General features: G+C 44.1%; 1 protein-coding gene across 3 annotated transcripts in view; it reads right to left on the bottom strand.

Moving 5' to 3' along the window:
• Positions 1-14,272, bottom strand: part of FAM149A (family with sequence similarity 149 member A) — a 39,453-nt gene that overhangs the window by 13,660 nt on the left and 11,521 nt on the right. For 2 of the 3 annotated variants that reach the window (XM_069573283.1, XM_069573284.1), the window contains exons 2-5: positions 5,442-5,552; positions 5,004-5,142; positions 2,710-2,852; positions 1,291-1,416 (exon numbers count right to left, since the gene is read on the bottom strand). In XM_069573283.1, the coding sequence (XP_069429384.1) occupies positions 1,291-1,416; positions 2,710-2,852; positions 5,004-5,142; positions 5,442-5,552 (519 nt within the window). Of the gene's footprint in view, positions 1-1,290; positions 1,417-2,709; positions 2,853-5,003; positions 5,143-5,441; positions 5,553-9,716; positions 10,221-14,272 lie in introns of those variants that run through there. The other variant, XM_069573285.1, reaches the window with a different exon arrangement.

The raw sequence follows: 14,272 nt of genomic DNA, 5'->3' as shown, positions 1-14,272 counted from the left end.
AAAGAACACAGAATAGAGCATTATTTCTTCTGCTACTGTCTTGAGGCTTAGTATCCATTACCATGAGGCAGTTCTTGATTTGGCATCTAGCCCCCGCCTCTCATAGTATTTGAAACAACAGTTTAAAAGTTAACTGCCTTGATATTTGTATTACATGCACACAGCATCATCAGTTTAGAATCGGAAGTATCTTGTGTTAAAAAAAAAAAAAAGTGCTCTGCACTGGCCCTTTATTGAAATCTGAATTTCTAAGTTGGTGAAGCCAAGGATCACAGCTGAGATAGACATGAAAAAGTATAACTAAAATGCATTTGAAAATACTTTTTAGGGCTTCCTACATGGCACAGTGGCAAAGAATCCACCTGCCAATGCAGGAGACACAGGAGACTCGGGTTCCATCCCTGGATCAGGAAGATCCCCTGGAGGAGGACATGGCGACTCTCTCCAGTATTCTTGCCTGGAGAATTCCATGGACAGAGGAGCCTGGCGGGCTACAGTCCACAGGTCGGACATGACTGAGCGTGAGCACATCTGCTCGTAACAGCGGATGAATGGATGGATGGGGGTGTGTGTGTGTGTGTGTGTGTGTGTGTGTGTGTGTGTGTGTGTGTGTGTGTGTGTGTGTGTGTGTGTGTGTGTGTGTGTGTGTGTGTGTGTGTGTGTGTGTGTGTGTGTGTGTGTGTGTGTGTGTGTGTGTGTGTGTGTGTGTGTGTGTGTGTGTGTGTGTGTGTGTGTGTGTGTGTGTGTGTGTGTGTGTGTGTGTGTGTTAAGTTGCTTCAGTCGTGGCTACTGGGGTTCCCCAGTGGCTTAGCCGTGAAAAATCCACTTGCAATGCAGGAGCCACAGGAGATGTGGGTTCAGTCCCTGGGTCAGAAAGATCCCCTGGAGGAGGACATGGCTACCCACTCCACTACTCTTGCCTGGAGAATCCCATGGACAGAGGTGCCATGGACGGTTCATAGAGTCGCAAAGAGTCAGTCACAACTAAGCAACTTAGCATGTACACATTCTGGCTATTACTTATTCATTTAAATATATAGTTTAAAATACGCTTCCCAGGTGGCTCAGTTGGTAAACAATCTGCCTGCAATGCAGGAGACCCAGGTTCGATACCTGGGTCAGGAAGATCCCTTGGAGAAGGAAATGGCAACCCACTCCAGTGTTGCTGGAGAATTCCATGGACAGAGGAGCCTGGCAGGCTATGGTCCATGGGATCGCAAAGAGTCAGACACGACTGAGCGACTAACACCTTCACGTTTTCACTTTCGAAAGTAACTTCTAGCAACATACTCTCTGATGTTGCTGCTGTGTCCACAGTCATCAAGGAAGGGTCCGTGGATGGCAGAAGCAGGCCGGCTGCTCTGGAAATGCTCAACTCCTTCATCAGCGGGTGGGATGAGCTGTCTTCCTAATACTCTGAAAGTGGGAGGGGAAAAAAAAGGAAACTGACATTTTTTATTGGAAAGGGGAAGATGTTTCGAGGCAGTTTTGAAAGGATGAAGCGATAAGGTACATGAACAGTGTAACGGGATCATAAGAAACGTACAGGCTTTGAGGGGGGACATACTACACTGTTCTTGCCATTGATGGAGAGCCCTGAGCCAAAGTTTGCAGGCTCCCTGAGCCACTGGTTTCATCTGTTCCATTTTGTATGCAAAGTAGAATAACAGTTCCCTTGTAGGACTAACAAGTAGCTTAGAGACAGTATAATCACATTCAGACAGCTAGGGTAATGCTAGGCACACGGAAGCTCCCTATGTTAACCGATATATACACAACAAAGGAAAATAATGTGAATATATATACTTGGTTTACGGTCCTTGCCATCTTTTCTTTTCTCTACCCTCTCGCTTCCTTCATTTTTATCTTAAGTATGTAGGACAACACTGAAAGAAACAGCTCTGAGCTCCTGGGTTTAGGCAAGTGCACCGTGATGCCAAGGAAAGTCCACGTGCATTGTTAACGTCTAGTGGACTCTAAGGCAGGGGCTTACAATGGCCTGGAGACGAAAAATTAAACCTACTGAGTAAAGATTTTTAAAAATCTTAGTTAAGTCAGGATTTTTTAAAAATCTTAGTTACTTAGTTAAGATAACTAGAAGATTTATCAACATCTGTATGGAAATTCTAATGTAGTCTCCCCAGATATAACCCCGAGAAACTTCAGATAACGGACATGGATTTTTTTTTTTAACCCACTAAGTAGGTTTGGCTGAGTAATTGAAGGAAGACAATCTATATACTCAATCTATATCCTTTGTCTTTGATATTAAAAAGAAATAGATGACCTTCTCCTACATAAGGGATCTTGATGAGATAGTCAGATTCATCCATGCAAATAATCTCTCTCTTCCTGCCCAGACCTTGCCCCATGCGTTGCTCCTCGAGGGCGGACACAGCTGCTCACAGACTAGGGAGTGGGAAGGCACGGATAGCTCCCTCCCTTCTTCCATTCTTGCATCTGTGATGCATGCAATGCCTTTCCGAGCATGAGCTCCATTCGCGTCTCACAAATTAAAGTGCACTTGGAAGGTCTCCAGATTTCCTCAGACACCATTTCGAAGGAAGTGATTGCTCGGTAAAGCACGTGTGTTTCCCGATACATATTTTGACAAGCACTTTCACTGAAAATATACCGACGTATTGAACAGGTCAACAGGGAGCAGTTCCCAACCCCCTTCTGGAGAATTTTTGTGAACAACCTCCTCACCTCAGATGCAGGGACCGGCCTGCCCATTCACGGCACTCAGCTTGGAGATTCTGGGTCTGAGGGCTTCCTTTCCCTTCAAACAACATTTCCTCGACCTCCCAGAATAACTGCTGCACCTTCTGTGCACTGGCTTTGTCAAACTCCTAAAATACAGAAATGCACATTTAGTTACAGGACTAGAAGTTGTCAATAAGGGCGTCAGAATGAATGATACTTACAAATTTATATAATAGGAGGGAGCGTAACTCGATTGAAACCAGACATACCAGGGCTCCAATTTTTACTCTTCTGAAAAAGTACATCCCAACTGAGACTTAGTTTCCTTAACTGTTAAATAGAGATAATCTCTACTACGAGAAAGTCTCATAATCCAAGATTTTACCTAAACATAGTTACAGCTATGAATATACATACTGACATAGACATTGATAATGCTGGAAACACACACACCATATATCCAAGCACATGCACATATGTGTGTACACAGACATGTGTCCCTCATGCAGTTGTGCCTTGGACACCTAACTGCATTTGCAAATTGCAATCTTTTTCTAATGCAAAGGAATATTATTTCATGGAAAGGGAAAGAATCACTTTCTTTCACTCAAGAAAAACAGAAAAACAAACAAACAAACAAAAAACCACCTTAGGTATCCGAAAAGATGTGGTTATTAGGATGAGACCAGAGTATTCATTTTTCCTGTCTGGTCTTAAGAGATTCTTGGGCTGAGGGCGCAGTGAACTGTCAGGGAGAAAACCCTTCAGTTTTTCTGTATATTGAAAATGACTGAGAAGTAACAGGCCTCGTGCCCTTACAGTCAGTGAGGAAAACGTGAACAAGAAGCACAACTGGAAGAACCAATTATCGGCTTATAGGGCAAAGGCCTTAGTCCGGTCCGTTTTCTCCCAGGGCGAATGTGTGAAATCTAACCCACAAATTCAGCCTGACAAATCTGATCCAAAATGGTCAATTCAGGCTGATTTTCACAGACTGCTATTCCATATTTTCCATGATATTTCTTCCCCTTAGTTGATAAAAAACTAGATTCCCAGATTGCAGGGTAGCTGAATTACCTCTTTTAAAATACAAAATAAGGAGAAAACTCAGAAGAATATTTGGCGGGGGTGTGAAGAGGGCTTATTTTCATTTTTCTCTGTTTTGTATTTTGTTGCTTTTACAAATATTACCTATCGAAAAGTAAGTAAACGTTTTTAAATTCAAAGCAAAACAATGTTTAGGGACTAGAGTAATTTAAACTCTATAAATGGAAGTCATAAGACTCTCTCTGGATAATTACTTGAAATTTTGTAGGAAAGGAACCCAGCATTTGGACGCAATGCTTCATAAAGCAATGGTTCTCAGCCTTCTTCCCATCTGCCCTCTTTTGACCAAAGAGTGTGGGTGGGAGCGGGCGGCGTTTATCCCAGTGACAGACTCACATCTCCTCCAAAAAGTGCCCGAGTGATTCAGGGCTGACTCCCTTTCAGCTGCCCCCTCAACCCCTGCCCTGCACTCCACAACCCTTTTCCTCTGGCCCCTTTGGAGAACCGCTGCTATAAAACCATGTAAAACCATCCCCGGGGAGTGGACCCACATGCACAGTCCAGGGCGGAGAGCTGCTTTTAAAGAAAGCAAAGAAAACCAGAACACAAACAAGAAAACAGCAGGAATGAGACCATCCAAGGAGCTAGTCCGGAATCTTCCATGGGCACAGGGGCGTCACAAAAGCCTGTGTTCCAGAATTCTCAGGCTCTTGAGGGGATGAAGAGGTCAGAGACTGTGCAATCACACAGATTTGAATGGCAAGCTTGGGCTGCAGACTAGAGTCCCACCCAGCTCAGTCTCACTACGGGGTTAACATCTTCTGCTAGGATTAGATGTAAAATATCTGATTTAGAATATTCAGGGGAAATTCCCTAATCGTGATTTTTTTGTTTTTAAACAGCTTTTATTTTCCCCCAATTTTTCTCTTATTCAAGTTCCTAATTGTCAGAATCTCTCTTAAATTTGCAACCACAGATATTTATGCAAGAAATCATATATAACAACCTGATGGGGGGTTTGGAGGTGGGAAAAACAGAACTATCCATAGCTAAGATGCTGGACTGTGTGGTTATGGGAGCTTTTTAATTTTTCTTAAGAGTGTATTTTCAGTTTTATGTGTGACATGTCAGTGCTTTTATATTTATGTGTATGTACAAGTGTATCAGGTAAAGGTTTTAATTTGGTAAAAACTTTAGATCATCGTTATGAATTGTAACCATGAGATTATCCAAAATTTTGTGAGACATACATCATCTCTCCAGGAGTAAATGGAGCTCCTCTCCGTAGATAAACCAGTTGTTGAACTCTGTGTCCCAGACCCAGACCAGGAGTTGGGGGCTTCTGTAGGCGTGGGGCTCCCACTTGATGAAAATGATGACGCAGATTCCCTGCAGGAAGAAATATAAGTAACAAATGACAGTTACTGGGAACAGGTTTTACTGGGAAGCAGCTTCACCTCTCTGAGCTTACTTCCTCTTTCTTCCTTTAAATATACTGGTTAATTTTCACACTACACTGATTTTAAAAGATTTATGCAGTGTAATGTTTCACTTGGCTAAAAATAAAGCTTTTTTTTTTTTTTTTTTACCTTGTAGAAATCCATGGCCCATCAGTGATTCTGTTTCCCATTTTCACTCAGGCAAGTTTTGATTTTGTGATCAGAAGCATTTAAAAGGCTAATTCTTACCGGCTGTATTTAGCAATGGCTTTCTGTACATTTTTTGTAAAATGGGTAGGTAAAGGATCTTTGCTTTTCACAGCAAAACTCTGCTTTCCAGATCCTTCTGACAGTCCTCTTCTGAAAAAATAAAATATGAAAAGTAACTGTAATAAGTTTATTCATTAAGACATTTAAAATTTCCTTTCATAGAAAGTTGCCCCTCTCTTCCCATCATGTCTCCCTAAACACACACATGTATGAGCACACACACACCCCCCACACACCTCAAGACACTGAGGCTTAGTTCCCTACCATTTTTATTTTTCTTAAAATCAAGGTTGTGGGGTGGGGAGGGAGCTGGAAGGGAGGTTCAGGATTGGGGGACACGTGTGCACCCGTGGCTGATTCATGTTGATGTATGCAAAAACCACCACAATTTTGTAAAGCAATTAGCCTCCAATTAAATTAATTAATTTTTAAAAAATCAAGGTTGTTATTAACCTATATACACTGTTACATAAACTAGGGGAAAGCAACTTCTTGTGACTCAACCAGATTGGTCTAAAGGCTGCCCCAAACCTAGGTGGACACAGCCTCACTCCAAAACTTGGCGATGGAAACGTGAGCTGGATTTCAGGTCCCAGGTATTTTTTGACCCCAGGGGCCCTTGGGCTTGCAAAAGCCAGCCAGCCTTGCACCAAAAAAAAAAGAGAGATAGTTTTAAAATATTAAAAGTAATGGAAAACCAAAACAGAAGAAACCTCTCAATTTTAAATATGGCATTAAACCTGGCTGGTGTAGTCCAGTTAGTGTTAATCATTAAAATGTCCTTTCAGCGAACCTCTTAAAACATTTACTTCCCTCTAATCAAAATACCTTTCTAACAGTAAACTACTTCTGTTCTTTTATCAAAGTCATATTTTCCCACATGTTTTATATTAACTTTAGATATGGTAGTTATTTGAGGAAAAAAGTCCATTTTCAATATTTCTAATAGGGACACCACTCTAGCATTCATTTAAAAATTTGCTTTTCAAATAAATGGTATGTAATTTTCAACACTTGTGTTTCTGACTGTAAATGGAGTTTTAAAAAATATTAATATGAGGATCAGTTTTACCCTTTGTTAAATACAAAAGAACTCGACAACAAAGAGAATTTTTAACAAGTTAATTACTATTACTGAAGGAAATGGCAACCCACTCCAGTATTCTTGCCTAGAGAATCCCAGGGATAGAGGAGTCTGGTGGGCTGCTGTCTATGGGGTCGCACAGAGTCGAACACAACTGAAGTGACTTAGCAGCAGCAACTATTACTTTGTGTAGTTATTACTACACAAAAGTGAGCAATCATATATATATTTACAAGGGAGAATAGCAGAATTATAGGATTTTTCCCCTCCCTTTATTGTTTAATAGTCATAAGTACAAGCAAGCAATCCTAAGAGCAAAGCTGTTAAAGAAAGAGTAATGGAGAAAAGAATACAGACAAGCTTTCATGCTAATACACTGCCTTACCTCTAACCCTATCCAGTCATTTCCACATGACACTATAACTCTAGATAAACATAAAATACTTATGACATAAGATACAATAAAAAATTGTATCAAATAGATCTGCTTTGAGTGTTATAAAATACATAGTCATATATAAGTTAATTTGCTTGTTATTGAGAAAAAATTTTAAATGCCAGGGTGGTAAATTAGATAAAATATTATTCTTTGGTAATATCTATAGAACAAAATAGCATGGATTAGAATCTTGCCCAAGGCTGTGTGCTTGACCAAGTTATTTCTCCAGTTGTTGTGAGACTTAAACTAGATGAATATGTGAAGTGTCTACATAATCAGGCCAGATAAATCACTACTTTGTTGGCATATGTCACTCAGTGAAAACACTGTGTTCTTATGTTATTTCACTTTCCCAGCATTTCCTATTATTCATCTGTCTTGGTACTTTAGTTTTTAAAAAATATTTATATTTATTTATTGGGCTGCATCAGGCCTTAGATGCGGCACGTGGGATCTTTGGTTGTGGCATGCGAACACTTAAGTTGAGGCATGTGGGATCTAATTCCCCAACCAGGGATTGACCCCAGCCCCCTGCACTGGGAGCGTGGAGTCTTAGCCACTGGACCACCAGGGAAGCCCCTACTTAAGTTTTTTCTTGGGATGATCCTGATACCTTATTAATATTTTCCATCTATAGTACCCAAAATACTTCCTTTCACTTAGAGATGCTCTCAGTTTGCTGCAAGGATCCCTAGTTAAATTAGTACCTCAAAGAGCATGCTTTGGCCCTCTAATCACTCTGAATGTTTCTGTTTAATACAAAATGAAAGTATCCTCCACATCTAAGATATTGCTGGAGAATTCTTTATCCTTGATAAAGAAAGAAGATTCACAGTTCTTAGCATAGCTGCTATCTCCAAAAATGACTATTTACGGAGCACCTAATCCACTCAAGTCCACCTTTCTCATTTTGAGCTCTTCCTCTGCTTTTTCTGCATTTGAAAGTTAAATTCACTAATCAGACTCATGCCAGTCTGCTTTGTTTTCAATGAACAGTAATTTCTTCTTCCAAAAAAATCATCCTTTTTCTAAGGGAGCAAGGGGATATCTTTTCAGACGAAGAAGAAATCTGTTTACAAATTGAAGAAGGAACCCCTCTCTTTGCATCACACCATATTCTTGCTCAGATCAGCATTCCTACTCACTTCAAAGTGTAGTTGAGGACAAGAGGACTGAAAGATGCAAGGATGCTGGGAGGGGGCAGATAGCTGGAAAACAGATGCCTGAAAATACCTCCACACCATTTCTCCAACTCTTCTCTCCTCACCTCTTCCCTGCCTCATCGTCTCTGAAACACCTGTATTTCTGTGGGACACCTTCAACATCAGAGTTCAGCTGAACAGCAAATACATTTGACCACAAAGTTCAGAGGAATTCTGAAGAGGAATTTGAGCACAACAAACTCAATGACTGCTCAAAGTCATGAAGAAGAGAGGGTTGGAGCTGGTCCTGGGACCCAGGCCGTCTAATCTGGATGTCTCTCCAGGAACCACAAGTTACTGAGGCAGTGAATGAAGGATAAAATGTATAAAACTAGTCATGTTTCTTTTTACAGTTTATTTTGAACCTTGTGGTTTCTCTGTCCTCTAACCATGTACTATAGTTATATCAGACAATGTTGAGCATCTTTAATATCCTGTAAACTGTCAACTCCTCTGTCATCTATCTATAGAGTCTAGGAAAGTAAACACAACTTAAAAGTATGTCTTATAAATATCTTAAAACTTTAAAGCGGTGAGATGTCTAGTGAGCTTGTATTACATGATACACAGACATATAAGAGTTTTACACTATTTCCTGTCCATTCTGTTTAAGTTTTAGAAATAGTAAAATGCCACTAGTTGGTACATTTAAGGCTGTTGATCTGGGCACAGGATCTGGGTCTTAGGGAAGACTGAAGGGCAGGCAACCACTGAACTCTATTGCACTAATTGGTTGCTACATGAAAGTTAAAAGGCTAAGGTTTGGGAAGATCCCTTGGAGAAGGGCATGGAAACCCACTCCACGATTCTTGCCTGGAGAATCTCATGGACAGAGGAGCCTGGCCGGATATAGTCCATAGGGTTGCAGAGAGTGGAACACGACTTCAGTGACTTAGCATGCACGTGCACTGTCTCCTTGAGTCACTCTATTCCAGGTCAAGGAAATGACTAGATAATCGACTTTTTTTTTTTTTTAAGTTGCCTCTTGGGAGTTACCTGGCAGTCCAGTTAACTGGACTTTCACTGCCTGGCCAGGGTTCCCTCCTGGTTGGCAAGCTGATATCCTATAAGCACCCCACAGCAGAAAGGAAAAAAAAAAAACCCTCGATAGCCCACAAACCTCTGTCACTTTGCTCTACAGAAATTCGATTAGTAATCAGTAACCGCAGCTTTCAAAATGCATATTTCTGCTTTAAAAGACTGTCTGAAACGTGAATGGGCTGAAATGCAGGATGATAAACCCGGATTTACACAAGCACATCCTAGAAGCAACTGAGGCTCTCTGCCCTCAGGACTGATGAAAAGTCATCTCAGACGCCACGAATGCTCCTCAGACCAAGCGAGCATCTTGGCTCTAGGAGGCCGGATGATGTCAGCACGAGATTTCATGAATGGATGCCGAGGAACAGACCAGATGGATTCTGGCTTTGCAAGCAGTGGGGGGAAAATAAAAATCAAGCGCATGGCACAAAAATGCTATCTACAAGGAGGCAAGTTCACGCCTCCTACCTTCCCAGATCAGGACTTACCCAATCACCACCAGCCCCAGGCCTGGGCTTGCGTCCTGTGGGCCGGGCCAGGAGCCCAGAGGCCTGGGCACCGCTGGGCGCTGCCAACCCGCACCCGCGCCCTGCAGGCGGCGCCCCCGCGCCCCGGGGGCGGGGGGTCCCCGGCCGCCCAGCTCTGCGCCCCAGCCCACTAGCTAGCCCTGCATGTGCCTCCGAGGTGCCGCCGGGAACCGCGAGTCTCTAGGGGTGCGGCCAGGGGCGTCCGGGCCCAGGCAGCGCGGATCATGGGCACTGCGATCGCCGATCTCCGGGCGCCCGGCGCTGCTCCCCCCTCCGGCTCCTCCGGCCAGATTCCGGCGCGGCGGGGCGACGCCTCCCGGCCCGCGCCCGCCCTCCCCTCCGCCTCCGTGGCTGCCGCGCCTCTTGCGGAGGTCTGGCAGTGCTGGAGGCTGGTTCTCTGGCTGCGTCCCGTCTTCCGGAGACGCTCCCTGCTCCCACCAAGCCGCCCAGGGCCTCGGTCCGCGTGCCCTCTTCCCGGTGCCAGGGGCCACCTTTCACAGCCCAGCGCCCTGAGCTCTGACCGCAGGCGCCCACCGCTCCACTGCCCCTCTGCGCCTCCAGTGCGCGCCGATCTGGCCTTCGCACCCCCTTCCCCGGGGTCTGCCCAGACAGGTGTCTGACATCCTTAATCTTTAAAAATAGAATTTTAATCAACAGAAGGAATACGGAACCATTTCACTCACATCCCTCCTCGCGTCAAAGGATTCCTAGTGGGGGTGAGGGTAAGTAGAGGGAGGTTTAATAAAAAGTGAAGTCTCAGCCTGGTAAAGGCAAGATGCTAATCTGATTAACAGGGACTCAAGGTCTCATTGGGCTTCCCAGGTGGCTCAGTGGTGAAGAATCTGCCTGCCAATGCAGGAAACAGCAGGAGAGGGCTGTTTGATCCTGGGGTAGGGAAGATCCCCTAGAGTAGGAAATGGCAACCCATTCCAGTATCCTTGTCTAGAGAATCCCATGAATAGAGGAGCCTAGCGGGCTACACTCCTTGGAGTCACAAAAGTCTGCGCGCGCGCACACACACACACACACTCTCTCTCACAGACACACTCTCTCACACACACACACACTCACACACACACTCTCTCACTCTCTCACACACACACACTGTCTCACACACACACACACTCACATTCACTCTGTCTCACACACACACATACTCTCTCACACACACACACTCTCACACACATACTCTCACACGCACTGTCTCACACACACTGTTTCACACACATACACACAGTCACACTCTGTCACACACACACACACACACACTCACACTCTCACACACACTCTCACACACACACACTCTCTCTCTCACACACAGACACACACACACACTCTCTCTCTCTCTCTCTCTCACACACACATAGCACTAGGTCTCATTAGGCACCCAGATTCACTTCCTGTGCGGTCCGGTGTCTCCATCTTCAGATGCTTTCTCTCAGACACCTTGTTTTGGTTTATTAATATGTGCTTGTTTCAGTCTTGAAGTCACACAATGACACCAGGATGAGAGTCACCAGAAGCTATGCTGTGAGACAGCCAAGTGGCCAAGCCACTGCTTTCATAAACTAAAAGAAACAAGAGTGAGTTGGCTGAAGTAAGATATATTATCAAAGCAAGATGTCCAAAGGTGGGCACTACCTGGGGTGTGCCATTTCCCACTAAGAAGTTCTTAATAATTACGACGAATAAAGGGGACACGGCCTGCCCTCGCCGTCCATTCTCCTGTGAGATCCGAGGCCTTCTAACCCTGAGCATGTATAAAGAAGCCCATCTATCCCTCCTGCCGGAAGACAGAATGCCTCTCTCAGCGGGAAAAGGGTAAGAATCTGCAGACTCCTTTACTCTGCCATCATCCTCTCTGAGTCTCTATCCCTCCCACATGCCCAGTACACTCAGGTCTCTCAAGAATCCCCTAAAATGTCATCACCCCAGTCCTGGCCAAGTGAGGAAGAGAAGCCTCCTCCTTGGGAGCATGTCCGTCCTTTGGCTCTGAAGACCAAGAAAGAGTTCTGCCAGCAGACTGCCTTTGGACTTGAACTGCAACTAAAATTCTCCCCTGGGTCTTCAGCCCGCTGATCTACCCTGCAGGTATGTGATTTACCACCGCCTCCACTGGAGAAGGAAATGGCAACCCACTCCAGTGTTCTTGCCTGGAGAATCCCAGGGATGGGGGAGCCCGGTGGGCTGCCATCGTGGGGTCTCACAGAGTTGGACACGACTGAAGTGACTTAGCAGCAGCAGTCACAATAATGGGAGCCAAGTCCTTAAAACTGAGTTGTTTGCATGCAATACTGGCACACAAGCACTAGATGGCACCCTTTTCGCACTTTGAAAACCATGCCCAGTTACATTTTAATTCCATTATGTTTTGTATAAGAAAAAGAGGAAAACAATAAAAAGGGAAAGACCAGAGATCTCTTCAAGAAAATTAGAGCTACCAAGGGAACATTTCATACAAGATGGGCAAAATAAAAGACAGAAACAGTATGGACCTAAAGGAAGCAGAAGAGATTAAGAGGAGGTTGCAAGAATGAGCAGAAGAACTAGACACAAAAGATCTTTATGACCCAAATAACCATGATGGTGTGATTACTCACCTAGAGCCAGACACTCTGCAGTGCGAAGTCAAGTGGGCCTTAGGAAAAATCACTACGAACAAAGCTAGTGGAAGTGGTGGAATTCCAGCTGAGCTATTTCAAATCCTAAAAGATGATGCTGTTAAAGTGCTGCACTCAATATGCCAGCAAATTTGGAAAACTCAGCAGTGGCCACAGAACTGGAAAAGGTCAGTTTTCATTCCAGTCCCAAAGAAGGGCAATGCCAAGCACGTTCAAACTATTGCACAACTGCACTCATTTCACATGCTAGCAAAGTAATGCTCAAAATCCTTCAAGCTAGCCTTCAACAGTATGTGAATTGAGAACTTCCAGATGTACAAGCTGGATTTAGAAAAGGCAGAGAAGTCAGAGATCAAGTTGACAACATCCATTGGATTATAGAAAAAGCAAGAGAATTCCAGAAGGATATCTACTTCTGCTTCATTGACTATGCTGAAGCCTTTGACTATGCGGCTCACAACAAACTGTGGAATATTCTGAAAGAGATGGGAATACCAGACCACCTTACCTGCCTCCTGAGAAATCTGAATGCAGGTCAAGAAGCAACAGTTAGAACCAGACATGGAATATGGACTGGTTCAAAATTGGGAAAGGAGTACACCTAGGCTGTATATTGTCACCCTGCTTATTTAATTTATATGCAGGGTGCTGCTGCTGCTGCTTAAGTCGCTTCAGTTGTGTCCAATTCTGTGTGACCCCGTAGATGGCAGCCCACCAGACTCCCCCGTCCCTGGGATTCTCCAGGCAAGAGTACTGGAGTGGTTTGCCATTTCCTTTTCCAATGCATAAAAGTGAAAGTGAAGTCGCTCAGTCATGTCCGACTCTTTGCGACCCCATGGACTGCAGCCTACCAGGCTCCTCCCTCCATGGGATTTTCCAGGCAAGAGAAATGCTGGACTGGATTAAACACAAGCTGGAATCAAGATTGCCAGGTGAAATATCAATAACCTCAGGTAAGCAGATAACACCACCTATGGCCGAAAGCAAAGAGGAACTAAAGAGCCTCTTGATGAAGGTGAAAGAGCAGAGTGAAAGGCTGGCTTATAACTCAACATTCCAAAAACTAAGATCATGGCATCTGGTCCCATCACTTTATGGTAAATAGATGGGGAAGCAACGGAAACAGTGACAGACTTTATTTTCTTGGGCTCCAAAATCCCTGCAGATGGTGACTGCAGCCATGAAATTAAAAGACACTTGCTCCTTTGAAGAGAAGCTATGACAAACGTAGCATATTAAAAAGGAGAAAAATTACTTTGCCGACAAAAGTCTGTCTAGTCAAAGCTATGGTTTTTCCAGGAGTTGTGTATGGATGTGAGAGTTGGACCATGAAGAAGGCTGAGTACCAAAGAACTGATACTTTTGAACTGTTGGAGAAGACCGGTGTTGGAGAAGACTCTTGAGAGTCCCCTGGACTGCAAGGAGATCCAACCAGTCAATCCTAAAGGAAAATCAGTCCTGAATATTCATTGGAAGGAGTGATACTAAAGCTGAAGCTCCAATACTTTGGCCATCTGATGAAAAGAGCTGACCTACTGTAAAAGACCTTGATGCTGGGAAAGACTGAAGGCAGGGGAAGAAGGGGATGACAGAGGTTGAGATGGATGGATTGGCATCACCAACTCAACGGACATGAATTTGAGCAAATCCCGGAAAATAGTGAAGGACAGGGAAGCCTGGCATACTGCAGTCCATAGGGTCACAAAGAGTGGGACATGGATGAGTGACTGAACAACAACAATGCTTTTGCAAGGTTTAGTGAATTTTCATTATAGTACAGATATACGCTTCCCTCATAGCTCAGTCGGTAGGTCATCTGCCTGCAATGCAGAAGACCCAGGTTCGATTCCTGGGTCAGGAAGATCCCCTGAAGAAAGAAATGGCAACCCACTCCAG

This window comes from Ovis canadensis, chromosome 26 (assembly GCF_042477335.2).
Source record: "Ovis canadensis isolate MfBH-ARS-UI-01 breed Bighorn chromosome 26, ARS-UI_OviCan_v2, whole genome shotgun sequence".
Taxonomy (NCBI): Eukaryota; Metazoa; Chordata; class Mammalia; order Artiodactyla; family Bovidae; genus Ovis; species Ovis canadensis.
The sequence above is the reverse complement of the archived record's forward strand: the minus strand, read 5'-3'. Positions and strand labels throughout refer to the sequence as shown.